This window comes from Centruroides vittatus, unplaced genomic scaffold, assembly GCF_030686945.1.
Source record: "Centruroides vittatus isolate TY-2023 unplaced genomic scaffold, ASM3068694v2 contig_260, whole genome shotgun sequence".
NCBI classification, from domain to species: domain Eukaryota; kingdom Metazoa; phylum Arthropoda; class Arachnida; order Scorpiones; family Buthidae; genus Centruroides; species Centruroides vittatus.
The window spans coordinates 149365-168692 of NW_027121652.1; the positions used below are offsets into that span (position 1 = coordinate 149365).

General features: G+C 38.5%; 1 protein-coding gene across 1 annotated transcript; it reads right to left on the reverse strand.

The window, feature by feature from the left end:
- Positions 1-4566: 4566 nt before the first annotated feature.
- Positions 4567-5526, reverse strand: LOC136971521 (piggyBac transposable element-derived protein 4-like). The gene has a single exon (XM_067265982.1). It carries the CDS (start codon positions 5524-5526, stop codon positions 4567-4569), a length of 960 nt encoding a protein of 319 aa, XP_067122083.1.
- Positions 5527-19328: the final 13802 nt, after the last annotated feature.

The following is a 19328-nucleotide window of genomic DNA, read 5'->3' on the forward strand; positions in this document are numbered from 1 at the left end:
AGAATTAAATGTTTTGTAGGAATCAACTTGCCGTCTCGGCAGATGGAAATGCGTCGAACAGAAGTGACCCCTTGGTCCGAGAGGGTTGATCTGAATGTCTGATTCATCTTCAGACATCAAGTCAAACTCAGATATCACACCATGTGATGAGATCAAACTACCGTGTGGTGTGACTGATATTGCCATGTCTCCAAGAGTCTTCATTGTCATAAGCTTTGTAGTCCCAGGCCATGTAGGTATAAGAGGGAATGAAGCAGCTGACACAGCTGCAAAGTCAGCAATTCCTTTTCAACATACAATGTTTATTGAAGGAGGTGACTTGAAGCTGGTTGTTAAAAAACGACTAGCAGAGAGATGGCAAAATGTGTGGAACGAACAAGTCCACAATAAACTTTACGAGATCAAACCTATAATAAAAAATTGGACACACAAACAGTATGATAGGAGATCTGAAGTCATTCTTACTCGTCTGAGAATTGGACATATTCGGCTTACTCATCAATACCTTTTGAAGGGTGATGACCAGCCAGTATGCCAGTATTGCATTTGTACTTTAAGTGTTAAACACATACTTTGCAACTGTGTTGCTTTTGACCAGAGTCGCAGACAGTATTTCAGAAATGCAAATCTGAGAGAGATTTTGGGCCAGAGGACAAATCTTGATAAGATATTTATAACTTTCAAAAAGTTCATTATTAATAGAGAGATTTAAGTTAACTAATTTATTTAATTAATTAATTTATTTATTTATTTATTATATATTTATATTTGTGTTGTTCTGTTTGTTTGCACTTGTTTGTGTTGTATTGACGTTTCGTGATATATATATTTAGCTTGGTTTATTTTACCATTTGTCATGGCGCAGCATAGCCTGTATGGCTCTTGTGCAAAAAACTAGAACTAACTAACTAACTAACTCATGAAAAAAATCACAAAATAATAAACATATCAAATTTCAACTCGCTGTAAGTTATCTGACGTTTCACCGATAATCATTGGGTTTGTTTTCAAATGGGGAAGAAAGATCACTCATTCGTGTGAAGTCAGTAGAAATTCAGTACTACTGCTAAAAATTTTTTAAACAGACCTCGCGTTACCTCCTATCGCGAGAGTCAATAAACATTAATTGTTTTATGGCTCTATTAAAAAATGCTTATTTTTGAGTTTCAAATCGACTAATTGACAACTGTTTTATTTTGTTTTATTCATTAGAATGTCATCTTTAAGATTTAACAGATAGTTTTGTTTGATTTTTACACATGAATTTTATTTTTAATTTTTAATGTGATATAGTCGTGTGTTAGGCTTAACTCGATCACCTGTAGTGCTCTGCCACTATTTTTTTATATATAGGTATTTTTTTTTATTTTTATTTTTATTTTTTTTTTGCGTATCGGGACCGATCCGGCTTGGGAGCCGTACATTGTCGCGTTGTATTTTTTTGTAAAATATATTGTCACGTCATTTTTGTAAAATTTTCCGTTGTCGCGTATCCCCCGTTTGTAGCAACCTCACGTGACTGACCAAAAGCCCCGGATGGCGAAGGAGTATAAAAGGGTGGGTCTAACGTGTAGCAGGATTTTCTTTTTGTTTTGCTTCCTGGGACATTGAAGGTAAGCGGGGAAGGACGGATAGTGGCTAGACTGAAGTGGAAAGATAATCCGTGTGCATCCACAAGGCAAGCCAACTGATAACGTAACCAAGGAGACTGTAAGAACTACAATAAGGAGGACAATCTATTAGTGTGTATATTAAACCGATCTGTTGTAAGGTTTTCGTTCAATACAAGTGATATTCAACGTACTTAAGCCAGTCCAGCATGTACTCACCAGTGTGACAGATTGTATATATCCGGTTAGAATAAGCGTTTTTTTCTGTTATTTGTAATTAATATACTAGCGATTTTTAATTTTATAAGTTTTCTTTTGTATATATTTGTAAACTTTAGTAAATTCCTTCCTAGTATTCACGTGTCAATTCTTGTACGGCCCTTAAATTTCCTCACCCATTGTGGGACCGTTCCTCACCGGTAACCTACTCACTACACACCTAATACAAAAATTGACATCGGTCAAAATATTATTCAATCTATCAAAATTCTTTGTTGATAGTTTAGATATAAATGTTTTCTCTGCACGAAATGAATCAATCGAAAAAATAATGAGGGGCCCATCAAAAATTCGGCAATTAATGACATGTTGTCGATTCTGTAATTTGTTTTTTTTATAATATAAAATATTCACATAATAAAACTTTAAAAAGGCATCCATATCAATATCTGAATGTTATCAAAATGCAATTATCAAAAATTTTATAATTCATTCATAATTACTTGTTATGTAGATCGGGCTAACTTTTCAGGTTTGTTTTGTTGTGCCGCGATGAAAAATGAATAAATAATAAAAGCAGATTATAATTAAAAGTATTTTTATCAGATTAATCTGAATTATTAGATTATAGAATAATTATAGCTATGCGATATGATTGTCGCGTAGTTGTAATTATTTTTCTTATATCTAATTCCTTAATGTTTAGGGTCTAATTAGCTAACTTCTAGTTGTTATATTTCGTATGAACGTGTAAGCATCGTTTCAAAATTGTCTGGTGGGAATTGACTGAGATTAGAACTACCCTCCACGTAAATCAAGGTTATAATGTAAACAAACGTTAGACAATCGCCCAGTGACGTAGCGTGGGTGTCAGCCGCCTGGGGCGGAGGAAAATTTCCCCGCCCTCTTATTTAGGTATTTTTACAAGATATTATTATTTATTGTGAAATTTTGCCGCTCTCACTACGCTACGCCACTGCAATCGCCGAATTAAAATTTAATTTTTATTTTAAATTTGTATTTTAATTTAAATTGACCAGTCATAAACTGTAATATGTTTCTGATAAAATCTCAAAACAAATCGATTTCAGTCTAATTTTTAAAGAAAAATCGCAATTTAAATTTTATTTATGCGGAAAATACAAAAAAATTCCAAAAGTTAATAAACTTTTGGAATTTTTTTTTGTAGCTAAAGGAATTTATATTAATTAAAAAATTTAAAACAAAACACACAAATCAAACTATTAAACAGAATTTAATTAAAAAGATACAAAAAAACATTATTTTGTTTTTGTCTTTATATAATATTTGTAAACATTCGAAACATAATATGCTAACAAAGAATAAAATAGTATTTATGTTGTATTTATATTCTATTTATGTCCGAGTAAATACACTATATAGTTACTGTTTAAGTTGCAGAATAAAATACATATACTGGTTGATATTTAAAAACTAAATAATTATTATTTTCAAATTTATGCTCAAAACATTTAACTTTACTTGTGCATTCAGAATAAAAACAACTTCTACCTAATAACAAATATATAGCATATATTTATCTTTAGTTAAAATGTTGGTTTCTTATTTTTATTCAACACAATCTCTACATATTTGAACTGCATGTTCCAAGCATAGATATTTTTTGCATTTCACGCAGGTATATTTCGTTTTTCTATCTTTCCGTGTTTCACATTCATCACATCTCTTTCTCTTTTTTTCGACACATTCCGTGGATGAATGTGAAGGTCCGGCTTCAGAATCTGACGGAAATATCCTTTCCGCTGCCGTTCTGATAGTTTTCGAAAGATTTAAAATACATTTTTTTTTATCAATATGTTCGCTCATTAGAATGATACATAATTCCTTCAAAAATTCTCTTCTATTATTCAATTTGGATGTATTTTTGTTTGCTTGGTGAATAATATAGGAATTAATTCCTGCTAAATTTAAAACACAATAAAAAATGATCATAGGCCATCGTCTGGTGTTGCGTACGCAATTATAATTCCCGGTTAACTGGTCCACGGTATCTACTCCCCCTTTAGTTCTATTATAAAAGGATATTATTTCTGGCTTTGTCTGCCAGTCCAGTTTCCCGATCAATTTCTTCACTATGATGTAATGACGACAAAAGCAATACATTTTTACTTTTTTTCGGCACATAGGAGACCAAAGTGATCGCTTTAGTAAATGCAAACTTACTACTGTTTACTTTTCTATTTTTTATATTTAAAAATTCTGCAGGAATTTCTTTTCTATTTTTTCTGATGGTACCAACTAGCGTTAACCTGTCTTGCAATAAATCTGTAGCCAAACTGAAACTGGTGAACCAGTTATCGGTAGTTATATTACGGCCGCTGTTAACAATAGGCCTAGTTAATCTTTTCACTACACTGTCCGCAGAATTCGATACTGAGAAGGGTCCATCGGGCTGTTTTCCGCAGTAAACCTCTAAATTGTGCGTTTAGCAATGTAGCTAAAATCCGTCGAGGTGTTCGAGAGAATAGGTCCAAATTAGATCCTACCTCGAGTGATAGTAGTTCCGATCTCGCCCACGTGTTCCACGTCCTTTGTTCGTCGGACAAGATTAACGAGGAGACTGATTCCTTGGAAACACTATATTTTATTTCTCTGCGACCACGGACTATTTACAAAGATCTAAGTTGAATAACTGTACAAATATGCGTTCGTCGTCGAGGCTGACTTCGGAAGATTGGCGTAACAAAAGCGAAGGTCAGCGTACGAAAGCGTCTCTCCAAATCAATGTCAGAGGACCAAGTGAGGACAGAGGGGAAAGGTCAAGCGGTGGCGCCCTCTGCCCTACATGCGTATAAAATGTTTTACTGTCTACCAGCAAGAATATTTTTATACCGTATTTATTTGGTTTACTTGGTATATACTGGCGGAATCCGCACCGCCCTCTGAATCCTTCCAGTTTCTCATCTACGGTACAGTATTCCGATACATTGTAATTTTTTATACAATTATTCGTAAATACATCTAAAAAAGTTCGGACTGCTGCTAATTTATCAAACTTTAGTCTTTCACCTCGCGTCTGTTTATCATCAAATCGGAGATTTGCTAACAAAAAACGAAAACGTCTCTCCGACATGGCCGTTCTTGCGATTTCGAATCCTGTACCGTCCATTGTCCACATTTCGTTAACGTGACAGCGATTTACCTTTTTATACGCAGCAAGGTAAAATAAACCGATTAGTGCTTTTATTTCCTGCAGATCTGTTGTATTTGCATCACGTTCTCTTTCGTAATGCGGTTGTACTTTTTGTATTTGTTGATTTGTGTGTATGACTATGGTATCTAAAATATCATCTGTTACGAACAGATTCCAACATTCAAAAATAGACCTTGCGTTTGTAGCCTCTCCAATAGGACCAGGTATAAGATAAATCAAGTTCTCTCTTCTTGTCTTCGTTGCAGGATATTCCCACATACTCCATCTGGTTCCATCGCGAGCTAGGAAAGAACAATGCTCACCTATTTGTGATGACGAGGCTGCTACTTGTGATGATGAGGCAACTGCAGGTGAGCCTACTTCTGATATATCTTCGTCTTCCTCTTGCTCGGTGTCTGTATTCTCAGATCTAACTTCTACAAAGTCACATTTTTCTTCCGAAGAAGCATCTTCATATACTATATTCTCGATCTCTGAATCGATCATAAAATCTCCGTACATTTTTACTTTACTATAGACAAGGCACTCAAATATAGTCTATTAGGCCAGGCTTGTTTCTCCTAGTTTCAACGGTGGCATTGCCTTATATACAGTTTTTAGATCTGTTGGCCGACCAATCAGGAGCTAACTCGGTTGCTCTCCTGCAAATCTGTTTCAGTTGGCATATCTGTCTCAACATGTCTAGAACTGAGGCTATCCGATATTTTCAGAAAACGAGTTCTAACGACTAAAACCAGAATTCTCCTGTCACTACTCGACAAGTCTTCTTGAATGTACTAGTCTAACTCAGAAGCAGAAATGAACTAAAAACGCCATAAAAGTGATTTAATGACACACCGATCTCTTCTGTCGGCTCTATTTTGTTTGAAGTATATGAGAATATACATTAAACAAAATAAACTTGACAGAAGAAGGGCAAAGTACTGAAAAGCGTCCCGACAAATAAAAAAAAAGGAATAAACAAATGTAAACAAATCATGTGTTATTTAGATTACACTGTATTGTGAAAAATAATCAAAAAAGAAAATTGATACAGATTCAGATATAAAAGCCGGTTTATTACTACAGTACAGTAAATATATTACAGTTTACGGTGTTTAATTTTTTTTTAATACAAATTTAAAATAATACTAAAATTCACAACTAGATATTCCATAGACTTACTATAGGAAAATAAAGTTTCCAGGAAATATTTATTGCTAAACAATTTTAAAAACATGTTTACTCATCTGAACACTGTCGAACATTTAATTAGCAATTTATAGCTCATAACGCGATTAAAACAAAAGAATTTATAGCGATTGTGTAAATTCGATTACCAAGATCATTTCCGAGGGGGCAGGATATTTCCCGGAATTTTATAGCTAGACTGTTTTCACAAGTTTCTGATTACTTAGTAAAAGTGAAAAAAAGCCAACTTGCATCGCCTAATATACGAGGAATAATCATTACTTATCACTTTTATATTTAAATTAACATTATATGATAAAAATAAAAAATAATTAAAATAATTAAAAGTTTATTAGACATTACTTTTAAAAACATTATAACAACAAAAAAAACAAAAATATAAATATACAAATAAATAACGATATGATAGGATTTAATAAACACCGCGCGACAACTTCAACGCGATAAAGTTATTGCGACACTCGCTATCGGCAACGGCGACAAATTAAACGGTCTTTTTTTACCCCCATCATGCGTCGCATGGGTCTGACAGACCCAAACTATTTTTTTTCTCAAAAATGAGCGTTGCTATTCAAAAAAATTTAACAGCATGTTAATCGGGTTAGAAAGTTAGAAGAATATTAATTTTTTCAGATTTTTTGAAAAATATTAAATATTAAAAAATTTTAACTAAAGTTTGCGCCGGGTCTGTGAGACCCGTGCGACTCACGTAGGGTTAAGAGAATTAATCTTATATATAAAATTCTCGTGTCACAATGTTAGTTACCTTACTCCTCCGAAACGGCTTTACCGATTTTTACCAAATTTCATATGCATATTCAGTAGGTCTGAGAATCGGCTACTATCTATTTTTCATACCCCTATACCATTTCCCCCCTTTCAAAAATATATTTATATATGGATTAAGGCTTCTATTTCCAACAGATGGCGCTAACTTCCGACGACCTAAGTTTGCTTTTCTTGAGGCATTATGCTTTTCTGTGAGGATGAACTAAAGCAGATCGTCTTCTATCTATTTATATAAATAAAAATGTAATGTTCGTTTGTTCCTACCGATTCCTTTGAAATATTGACACAACGTTGCATTCGAATACGCACGTGTTTTTATATAATATACATGTCGAAATTCCCCCCAGTGGGGGGAGATGGACGGGATTAAGGCTTACCGTAAAGAACTCAGCTTCTATTATACTATTTTACATGCGGTTTTTTGCGTTTTTAATCGCATTTTAATAGGTTACGTCAACAGAATATACACTAAAAAGGGATTTTTCGATATTCCCCAGCGGGAAAAGTGACGGGATTAAGGCTTACTGTGAAGAACTCTGCTTTTATTATACTATTTTAGACGCGTTTTTGATTGCGTTTTAATAGGGTACGTCAAGAGAATGTACACTAAGAAGGGATTTTTTGAAATTCCCCCCACGGGGGAAGTGTTATACATTTATAATAGATACATTTTGAGCCACAACAACGCGTGGCCGGGTCAGCTAGTATTATATATAGTTTTAATATATTTTTATATATATAAGTATTTTTTTGGTTAAGCTGGTGCCATCTGTTGGCAAAATATTAAATTTTTGTTAAAATGGTGCCATCTGTTGGCAAAATATTAAACTTCATTTTTTTAATTATTTTTTTGGTCCTTCGAAATTACGAAGGTGATTAAAAAAATAACAAACAGCACAAACCGTCCGTCGCTAATCGGATCGTGCCATTTGCTATTAGTAGTATATATATATGACAGCCTCTGGGATAATTTTGTAAAAGTTTAACACTTTATAACTTTTATCCTAGTATCTCGCTATATTTTCGCAGGAAAGACAGCCACCAGGGGCTAAAATCGACGAATTTCGCAATAACGGCTAAATTGCTCGAGCGTTTCTGAAATATTTTGTATCCCAGAAGCTCGCCTACCCATCAAAACCATACCCATTTTTGATGCCCCTTCGGTTATACTTTTCCACGTGATTTAAATGAGAGTTTTTAAAATATTTTCTAACTGTTTTTCTATATACAAGGAAACTAATATTTTTTTTAATATGAGGATCTAGTCATTTAAAAATTAAAAATGACATTTACACGAATAATATTTAAATGAAAGCAAGACTTCGAAAAACAATTCTTAGATTCCAAAAAATATTAATTAAATAAATCGATCAATAATTAATGACGACAAAAATATTTTTGTGCCGCCATCTGTTGACAAAAATATTAAACTGTGATTAAATAAATTGACTGCTTGTCTGACGACTAGTTTTTTAAGTTTGGTGATAAGTTTTTTATGTGGCGATGGTTTTTTTTTTAAATTGGAATAAAGAACAAGGCTCTCTTTTATTGGGATAAAGAATAAGACTTTCTTTCATTGGAATAAAGTTCGAGAGACTCTAATGTTCAGACGATGATTAAATAAACAGTTAGACGCAACGGATAAATTTATAATTGAACAAAAATTATAGATTGTTCGACAAGGTAAGATATTACTTTTTTTTCTTGGAAAAATTAGCATTATTTTATGACTAAGATTGAGTTAGTATCTATTTTTCCTAAAGAAGTTTTAAATACTTTTTCCCGATAATGTTGAAAGTGTAAATAATTAAATAATCACAACGACTTTCTCTCTCTCTCTCTCTCTCTCTCTCTTATTGGTAAAATAGAGACTACAGTAATGATAATAAAAATGGTTACATTTTCATTTAAGATTTAAAAATAAGCATTACAATAAAATGAGTACATTTCTTCATTTAAAAAAATAAACGTTACAAATAATAATAAAATGATTACATTTCTTCATTTACACTAATAATATTAAAAATATCAATAAAAAAGTATTAAAAAATGTCTATGAAGATATAGAATAATGACCATAAGATAAGAAATATATTTTAAGTAATGGAATAGATACTTTATCATAAAAAGCAGAAAGTGAGATTTTATTTTGAAATTGGGTCGTGATCACATGATTTTTACTAATTATTTGTGATTGACTATGACAGTGTTGTTGTTTTTTTAATAAAGTTGACTTATATAGATCATGATAAAAAGTTGATTTAACAACCGATTTATTTATACCTTTTGCTGTTTTTTTCTCATAGTATTCTCAAGAAATCGAATACATTTTAGCTTTTAAACCTACAAATTCTGATATTACTTTCGATTTAGCTTCATCTTTGAAAAATCCTAATTTGTTTTTATTTTTTTCACTGTATAATGGATGATCTAGAGCAGTGATTCTCAAAGAGGGGGTCGTGAAAAATATTTGGGGAGTTGCTGAAAAATTGATGCCATATCAATGTTTTTTCAAATAAATTTACTATGGATTCATGTTTAGAAATAATAGAAATAAAAAACATATAAATTAATTTTTACTATTGCACATATAAATAATAAAAACAATATAAATATTAAAATACGAGCCTAAATATAATATTCATAAATTTGTGCTCTATTGGGGAATCCCCCGAGTTCCACTCTCCAACTAAACTATGATAGAACAGCATTGTCATTTGGAACGGTGTTCGCTAGCAGCGTTGCGTCTGTAGGCAAGTCGAGTTAGAAATACAGTAGAGTGTCTATTATCCGAAAATTGATCAACCGAAAGCATTTCAGTAGGCTAATTCGAATTTCCGCTAGTGCTGTGGCGCTGCAATATTTGGCTATGTCTTGGGATACTCAGATATTATTTTAGTTGATATGCGTTTTGTGAGGATCCTAAAATGGCACCGAGAATTCGGTTGTTTTCAAGATCGCTACCTCGGGAAATTTCGGAAAGTCAATCGGAGCAAGAACGCGCACGGGCTATAAACCGGACATCTGTAAAGCATTTCTTCTAAAACAAACACAACGCGGTAATAAACGACGAAGGGAATGTCGCGGTGCTCGTATACAAGAGTCGAGATATAAACAATTAACAAAAAAAGGGGAGAAAGAAGAGAGACAGATGGTCACGGACACCTGCTAGACCATATGAGCCCGGGATCGTCGCGAAAAGGGGGGGCAGCCACAGAACGTTTGGCGGATCGGTTCAGCCCGATTTCCACGAGAGGGGGGCAAACTGTGTAAATTATGTGAGTAGCTGTCAACGCCCAGGCGCCATCCCCGGCCGAATTTGGTTTTCGTCTTGCTTAGAAACAGTAGACTGACCAATCGAAAAAAGGAAAAAGGGACTCAAGACCAATCAAGAGGGGAAGATAGGAAGGAAAATCGTATAAAAACCCCCGAATCAAGGTCAGAGGGGAGACGACGGAGCTTTCTACCCGGAAGTGGACGACGGTACTCCAACCAGCCACCTACTCCTTCGCCGACGTCCGTCACCGACCCCATCGGACTCTCCTACCCGACTGCCCCGGGGCCTTACCGACGACTCCGACAGCATTCTCCGATCGCAGTCATCCGGAGCGCCTTCTGCCGCAGACGATCTAGATCGCATCTTGTATTGTAGGCCTACTTTGTAAGTTTGTTTTGACGTTAAAATAAACGGTTATTGTAAGACACTTGTCATCTTTGCCTCTGCCGCCACCACCCACATACGATCGGTCCCTAGGTTTTTCCTGACGTGCAATTAACTAATTGCCCCCATATGTCGGCAGCTTACATTGGTGTCAGAAGCTCGGGATTTACTAGCCCCACAAAACTTTAGTAGGTTACGCCGACAAAGAGTTTTTCTAACAAGTGGGTCGAACGATGGAGGCAGATGCAAGTGTCACGACGCGACCTCGTGACGGTGGCAGTGGCGGTTCTCTTCCCTCCTTTTCCGCGTTTGGAGGATTGATCCCGACGTTTTCGGGTGAATCAAGGCGCGTCACCGATTTCTTTGACACGTTAGGAGAGATTGCTAGTCTGGCGGGATGGACCCCTTGCCAGTGCTTGAGCATAACCAAGTGCAAACTCGCGGGTGTAGCCCGAGATTTTGCATGGCGAGACCTCAGCATGAAGAGCGTAACGGAGTTTGAAACTTTTCGGAAGCTGATGATCCAGCATTTTGACCAAGAACCATACAGCATACGTGTCCAGAAATTCCATACATGCTCTCAAAAGAGAGACGAGATGGTCCAAGAATTCGCGGTCCGCTTGCAGTCCCTTGCTAGCGCGACAAGCATAGATCAGACGGGTGCGAACGAAGAGGAAAACGCAATTATCAAACGCTGCCAACAGCGTGAACTGGACGAGAAATTGCGCGTTCAGTTCCTGCATGGCTTAACTGACAAGCTAAAAAGAAGAGTCATGACTCATGACCCAGAAACTTTCGCTGAGGCATTAAAAATAGCCATTCGCGAAGAAACGATAGATCAATTGGCGGGAAAGACGCGAAATTCAATTGCCGGCATCACTGATGCAGTGGAAAGCCACGACACGCTGGCGGAAGAATCAAACTCACGGAGAGAATCGGCTCTCGACGCAAAAATCGCGCAGCTTTCGAAGCAATTAGCATCAATAGGGAAAAGACTCGATCAATCGCCCGCGCCTAAGCTCATAAACAATTTCCAAACAGGTGAGCCCTCGCGAACAAACCGGACACAAGGAACTGATAGAGCGAATGATGGGATGCGAAATCCACGGCATTCCCCGAATGTGCAGCGACGCCCGTCGCAACAATTTCCCTCACGATCTCAGCCCGCCAATCGGCAAAGACAACCCCGTGCGCGATATCCTTGCTACGGCCCCTATTCGGAACAAGGTCCAATGCCCCCTTGGAGAGGGAGTAGGGATGGATCACCAAAATTTCGCGCGATGAATCCTAATTGGGCAGAATACGGAGGTTATATGCCGTCGCCACTCGACTGGTATGGGGGAAACGCTTTTCCTCAGTATCCCGGGAGGTGGGGAGCGAATCAAGAAGTTCCCGAATGGCAAACCCCCATTAGAAATCTGCCAAACGCCTTTAGAGCTAGTCGGTCAGGACAAATACCCTTTTCCCCTGCGCGATTTAGACAATTCGATTACAAAACCAACGGACAAGGTGTTCCGTTGCTCTTTTATCCCCCGCGTTACGGTCCAGGTTGGCCTGGAAGTAGCTTCGAAATGGAGCGCACACCGAACAACGTAGCCACTCCTCGATTTTTAGCGTTGCCTGCCCCTGAAAATAGACCGGTACACAATAAACAAACGCGAGACCCCGACAGAGTCACATCAGTTGCATTTAAAGAACGAAACAGCGAAATAAATCAACCGTCAGTAGGTCCCGACGTACCACAATTAGCGGGAATCAATAAATCAAGAAGTAGAGAATTACCTCCTTGTACCATGATTTGTGAGATAGAAAATAGGAAAGTTCAGCTGACGATAGAAATCAAAGTAACGGCTGCACCCGTGTCTAAGGATCTATTTCCCGACACGGCGAAATCGCAGCAAGCGGAGACTAGAATGGTAGAGTTAATAAGTGTTACCGGACACGTTATCGAGACATTCGGAAAGTTTAAGTTAAAATTCCAAATCGGACGTTTGACCTTTTTCCATGATTGTTATTTAGTGTCTCCCGAAATTACCATGCCTAACGATGGACTCTTAGGTAGGGACTTTATCCAAAAATATGACGTTACAATCTCGGTAAAAAACGCGACGCTCAGTTTCCCCTCAGGAGACACGGTGACGTTTTGGGGATTAGCCAATAAGAAAAAACCCGACCATGGTTCGGAATTAAAGGAAATCACCAAGGACAATCGCACGCAACCAAGCGCCGAGCTAAGCGTACCGCCGAAAGACGATTTAAGTTTATCCTTAAATAGTGACAGCGAAAATAGAGTTTTAGAAAGCAAGGGGATAAAAAGGAAAAATAAACGTACACAAAAATATAAGCGAAAGACTAAACGGGGGAAGTTAAAACAAATAGCGGTAGACAGCCTAGAACGGGGAGAGGACGATTCTCCTATAGAAGTAACGTTAGTCAACGACTACGTTATTCCTCCAAGATCAGAAGTCATTGTAGAAGGGAAGGTCCACAACCAGCTGACAAGTCAATTAGGAGTTGTAGAACCAACACATCAGGAGCGAGAGGGAGTGTTTATTGCTAGCACGTTAGTTAAAACACGGCAATTTGGTAAAGTACCCGTTAGAATAATGAATGTAAAAACACAACCGGTTAAATTAAACAGAGGGAGTAAGTTGGGAAATTTCCTCTTAGCGGAAGAGGAAACAAAAGAAAGCGCAGAACAAAATAAGATGACGCGATCAAATGCAGACGATTTGACTAGAGTTCAATTTGCGAATTTATTCGATTTTAGCGAAGTAGGAAAGGACAAATTAACCCCTTTGGTAGATTTATTATACAAATACAGACAAGTATTCGCGAAAGACGATTACGATCTAGGCTATTATGATTTAGTGGAGCACAAAATAGACACTGGAAACAGTCCCCCTATTTGTCGTGCCCCATACCGAATTCCATACGCGCAACGGGAGATAATGGATGAGATAGTGGAAAATATGATCAAAAACGGCGTAGTTGAACTGTCCAGTTCCCCCTAGTCGGCACCTGCGTTATTAGTCGCTAAAAAGCCCCAAGGCTACAGATTAGTTGTGGATTATAGACAATTAGATAAAGTTACCAAGGTAGACCCGTACCCATTGCCCCATATCCAGGAGTCATTGAGTTTGCTGGGAAAATCGCGATACTTTTCCTCCATGGATACTTTAAGCGGATTTTGGCAGTTGCCTTTGAGCCCTGAATCGAAAGAAAAGACGGGGTTTAGTACTCCCTCAGGGCACTACCAATACAATCGGATGCCAATGGGTGTTACCTGTGCCCCAGCGACATTCCAAAGATGTGCGGATTTAATATTAAGCGGTCTGAAGAACAAAATTTGCCTCGTCTACATGGACGACATTTTGGTATTTAGCCCAGACTTCGAAACTCACTTAGAACGGATGGAAATTGTCCTTCAGCGCCTGGCGACAGCGGGTCTGAAGTTGAAGCCCCGAAAATGCCAGCTGCTGAGGCAGCGAATAAAGTTTTTAGGGCACGAAGTGTCGGAAGATGGTATCCGGCCCGACCTGTCTAAGATCGAGTGCGTTAGAAATTTTCCCCAACCTCAGAATGAGCGAGATGTTAGAGCATTTCTGGGACTGACAGGGTACTATAGGCATCACATTTCACAATATGCAAAAATTTCAAAGCCCCTTTCGGACTTACTTAAGAACGATGTAAAGTTCCACTGGGCCGAGGAACAAAGCCGCGTTCGAAAAATAAAAAAAAATTTTGATAACTGCACCCCTATTAAGATCCCCAGATTTTGGCCGTCCTTTTGTGTTAGCAACAGATGCCTCAAACACCGCAATAGGCGCTGTGTTATCACAGGAAGATGAACGGGGAGAACTCCCAGTGGCATATGTGAGTAGGCTGTTAAAACCAGCCGAAAGAAATTACAGCACCACAGAAAAGGAATGTTTGGCCATGATATGGTCAATCAAACACTTTAGACCCTATCTTTACGGGAGAAAATTCACAATAATAACGGATCATAGACCCCTTAGGTGGCTTATTAATGTTAAAGACGAAAGTTTGAGACTTAGTCGATGGAATTTGGCGTTACAAGAATATCAATTCGAAATAATCCATAAGCCAGGCAAGGCCCACACGAACGCAGACGCGCTAAGTCGAATGCCCGTGGCAAAGTTCAGCGAAATGCAACCTATATACAGTAAGGTGCAAATAAAAGAGCAACAGTTAAAAGATCCCTTTTGTAAGCGAATCAGACAACAATTACTGAGAGACTCGTCCTCCCAGGAGACAAATCGAGAAATCGCGGATTACTACTTAGACGCCGACGAAACACTCTATCACCGAAAAGAAAATCCCGAGAGAAGCGAGAAATGGGATAGAATAGTCGTACCCCAGGTTATGATAGATTACGTTTTAAGACTGTTTCACGATATCCTTAGTTCGGGACATGTAGGTAAGAAAAAGATGCGAAAGAAATTACAGACACAGTTCTTTTGGCCAGAGATGAATAAGAACATCACCCATTATTGTGATAGTTGTCAAGAGTGTGCGGTGAGGAAAAGGCCCCAACACGGACATCAAGCCCCATTGCAGACATTCCCTCGAGTGTCAAGGCTCTTCGAATGCACAACACTGGATATCCAGGGTCCCCTTCCTATTACTAGTAGCGGCAACAAATATCTATTGGTCTTTATCGATCACTTTTCTAGATGGGCAGAAGCGATTCCGTTGCCCGATATTACCGTGAAAACAGTGGCGAAAGCATTCGTCACGCAAATTATTCTTAGACATTCGGTCCCAAAACAATTACTCACTGACAGAGGATCCAATTTTGTCTCCAAAGTCATGAAGGAGGTCTGCGAGCTATTGAATGTGGAAAGACTCCTTACCACAGCTTATCATCCCCAGTGCAACGGAATGGTTGAGCGATTAAATAAAACGCTAGTTGACATTTTAACGCACTACGTCGACGCGGATCAGAGGAACTGGGACGAGATGATCCCGTATGCGCTCTTTGCGTACAACACTACAGTACACTCGAGTACCAACGAGACACCTTTCTTCCTCCTGTACGGACGTGATCCGACCTACCCCTTTGATATCGTCATTGAACCGAATCGACCCCGATATGACAAACGAAAATTACGCGAGCGAATTGAGAGTGAGGATGACCTCAGCTCATAAATTAGCTCAGGAACACGCGAAAAAGGCCGCGAATGATAGAAATACCTATCATCAACGTAAGCACAAGCCATACAAATTTTCAATCGAAGACAGAGTTTTCGTTAATGAGGTAGCTACACCCGCGGGAGTGAAACGAAAATTGGCTGTTAGTTAGTAAGTTGGTTAAAGTTTATTGGCACAAGGACCACATAGGCCAAGCTGCGCCACAACTTATGGTATATATATGTACATAAATAACAATAAACAATAAAAATGAACAAAACAAAAAACAAAGAACCAATAACAAAAATATACAACAATTAAACTGTGTATAACAACAAGATGTATATAGATATGAATAAATAAATAATTAATTAAATTTCTTTATGAATATTTGTAACTTTTAAAAAGTTCAATAATTTATCAACATTTGGCCTCTAACCCAAAATCTCTTTAAAACTTGCATTTCCAAAATGCTCCCTACGAATCCGTTCAGAAGCGATGCAATTGCTCAGTATGTGCTTAACACTTACATTACAGTTGCAATACTGACATACAGGCTGGTCATCACCCTTCAAAAGGTATTGATGAGTCAGTCGAGTATGTCCAATTCTCAAACGAGTAAGAATGACCTCAGATCTCCTGTCATAGGGTTTCTTCTGTGTCCAATTTTCTATCACAGGTTTAATCTCGTGCAGTTTATTGTGGACTTGTGCGTTCCACACATTTTGCCATCTCTCCTCAGGTCGTTTTTTAACAACTAGCTTCAAGTCACCTCCTTCAATAAACATTGTATGCTGAGAAGGTCTTGCTGACTTTGCAGCTGCGTCAGCTTCTTCATTTCCTCTTATACCTACATGGCCTGGGACCCAACAAAATTTTATAGAGAAATTCCTCGCAAAAAGATGGCAAATCAGATTACGAATTTTAATCACTATGGAGTGAGAACTAGGTTCATGTGAGATCAAAGCCTGAAGTACACTAACTGAGTCAGTGTAATAATGCAGCAACGATGACCTTTCCTATTTATATACTTTAAGGCTAAATAAATAGCCTGCAACTCCGCAGTAAAAATGGAGGAATTTGGTGCGATTTGTTCTGCCACAATTTCATTCTGGCAGACAAAGGCTGACCCAACGTAATCATCCGATTTAGACCCATCAGTGTATATAGGAATTAAATTCCTGTCACGATGTCGAATTTCAGCAAAGTACTGTCTATACATGTAATCTGGGGTGGATTCCTTAGGAAATTGCTTTAAGCTAAGATCGACATTTATCACAGGAGTTGACCAAGGTGATATACTGTAAAGCTCAGGCTGTGAAATGTTGCCCATATCCAGGTCAATCGTGCTGCTGACATTCTCCATTCTTATGCTGAATGTAGGAACACTACTTGGGCGGGCTGCAAATAATCTTATCAGCTGAGTATCTGATACTATACAATCAACTGAAGATTTAATCTGAGATTTCTGCTTAATATAATAAAACAGAGACAACTGCTCTCTCCTGAGAGATAGTGGAGGATCATAAGCATCCACGTACAAACTTTGAACAGGAGAAGTACGAAATGCACCAGTGCACAAACGCAATGCTTGATGGTGGATTGGATCCAGCATCCGAAGAGTAGATTCTCGCGCAGAGCCATACACAATACATCCATAGTCCAGCTTAGAGCGAACGAGGGCTCTATATATCCTGAGCATCAAACATTTGTCTGCTCCCCAGGATGAGCAGCACAGATACCTTTAAAAGGTTCAGAGATTTTAAACATCTACTCTTCAAATTGCGCAAGTGTGATAAGAACGTCAGTTTTTGGTCAAACACAACACCCAAAAATTTTGCCTCATTCACTATTGGGATTTTAACCCCATTTAGGTGAATTTCCGGGTCCAGGTGCAAACCACGCCTTCGGCAAAAGTGGATGCACGAGGTCTTCTCTGCATTAAAAGTAAAACCATTGATCTTGGACCAATTGTCTATGCGGTTTAGCGAGGTTTGCAGTTGTCTCTCGATGAAACCCATGTTACTAGACTGGCAGGAGATCTGAAAGTCATCCACATACAGAGTGTGTTTCACACTGGGAGGAAGACACTTAGCTATGCTGTTAATTTTTACTAGGAACAGAGTCACACTCAAAATACAACCTTGAGGAACACCTTCTTGTGTGAAAAGCCTAGACAAAGTGTTGCCCATCCTGACTTGGAATCTACGATTCTGCAAAAAGATTTTTATAAAAATTGGCAAATTACCCCGCAATCCGAATTCATGCAGATCACGGAGTATACCGTATCGCCAGCAGCGATCGTAGGTCTTCTCTATATCAAAAAACACAGACACTAAGTGCTGTCGTCTAATAAACGCTTCGCGTATAGATGTTTCAAGAATTACTAAATTGTCTGTGGTACTTCTGTTAATTGGCGCCTCGATGGCACGGTCCCTATAGGATAATAGCGGAAACGAGCCCCGTAGACTTCATAGTCCAACACATCCAATCCAGGAAGAAATTGCCTACTCATGCTAATAGATTGAAGCCTGCAATCGCTAGGATGGAGTTCGTACCCTCCGATGCAGGAGAAAAACTCCCCGACGCGCAAAACGCAAAATCATCAATACCAACCGAAGCGCAACCGCAGACGGAACCGGTTGACCCTTGGGATGAAATTATTTTAGAGTCGCTGCATCAAAGCCGGTTAGATACCACGAACGTTGCCGAAAGCACAGGAGTTGATCGACCCGCAACTCCGTCCCAACCTACACACAACTATGCTCTCCGAAGCCAAGGACCAGTAAGCGAATATCCCTGGGTCCTTCCCAGATCGTCGGGAATTATACCGCCGGAAGTGGGGGCGTTGCGGGAAGCGAGACTGCCGAAATGACTCAGCAAAGCGAGGGCCACCCGCGGCTGCCACCTCCCACTCCGACTGGATTATTTGGCAATTGTAAATGGTAGCTCCTCTTTATTGCGAAAGAGAGGCTATCATCTCCTAAGCGGAGAGAGGTCCATTGTAAATACGCGTGTTCATTTAAACAAATTGTCGCGAACCGGGACTAGTAGTAATGTAAGACTCCCTTTTTGATAGATGACGATGGAAAAATCCGTAACAATATATTTGTTCGTGCTGATAAGTTACATTGTGTATGAAGTGTCAACAATTGTGCCCGCCTTGACCAAAGGTGTCGTATTTCTTCACCAAGGAAACTTCCTCATGACCACGAGCCAGTGGACCATGGTTATAGAAATATCGTTCGAAAAATATGACAATTACCTTCGTGGATTACATCGTCACCTGTCCTCTTTAACTCCGGTCGTCAGAAGAGGGAAACAGAAGCAAGATGATCCCATGAAGCCCTTATGGACTCTAGCCGACGCGGAGTTGACAAACTTACAACAATCCCTCGCCGACTTCGAGGCGGAATACAACGAATTAAAATCCACCGTAACCCTAGGAAATCCCTCTCGAGCAAAACGAGGATTAATCGACGTCGGAGGGAAAATCTTAAAATTCCTT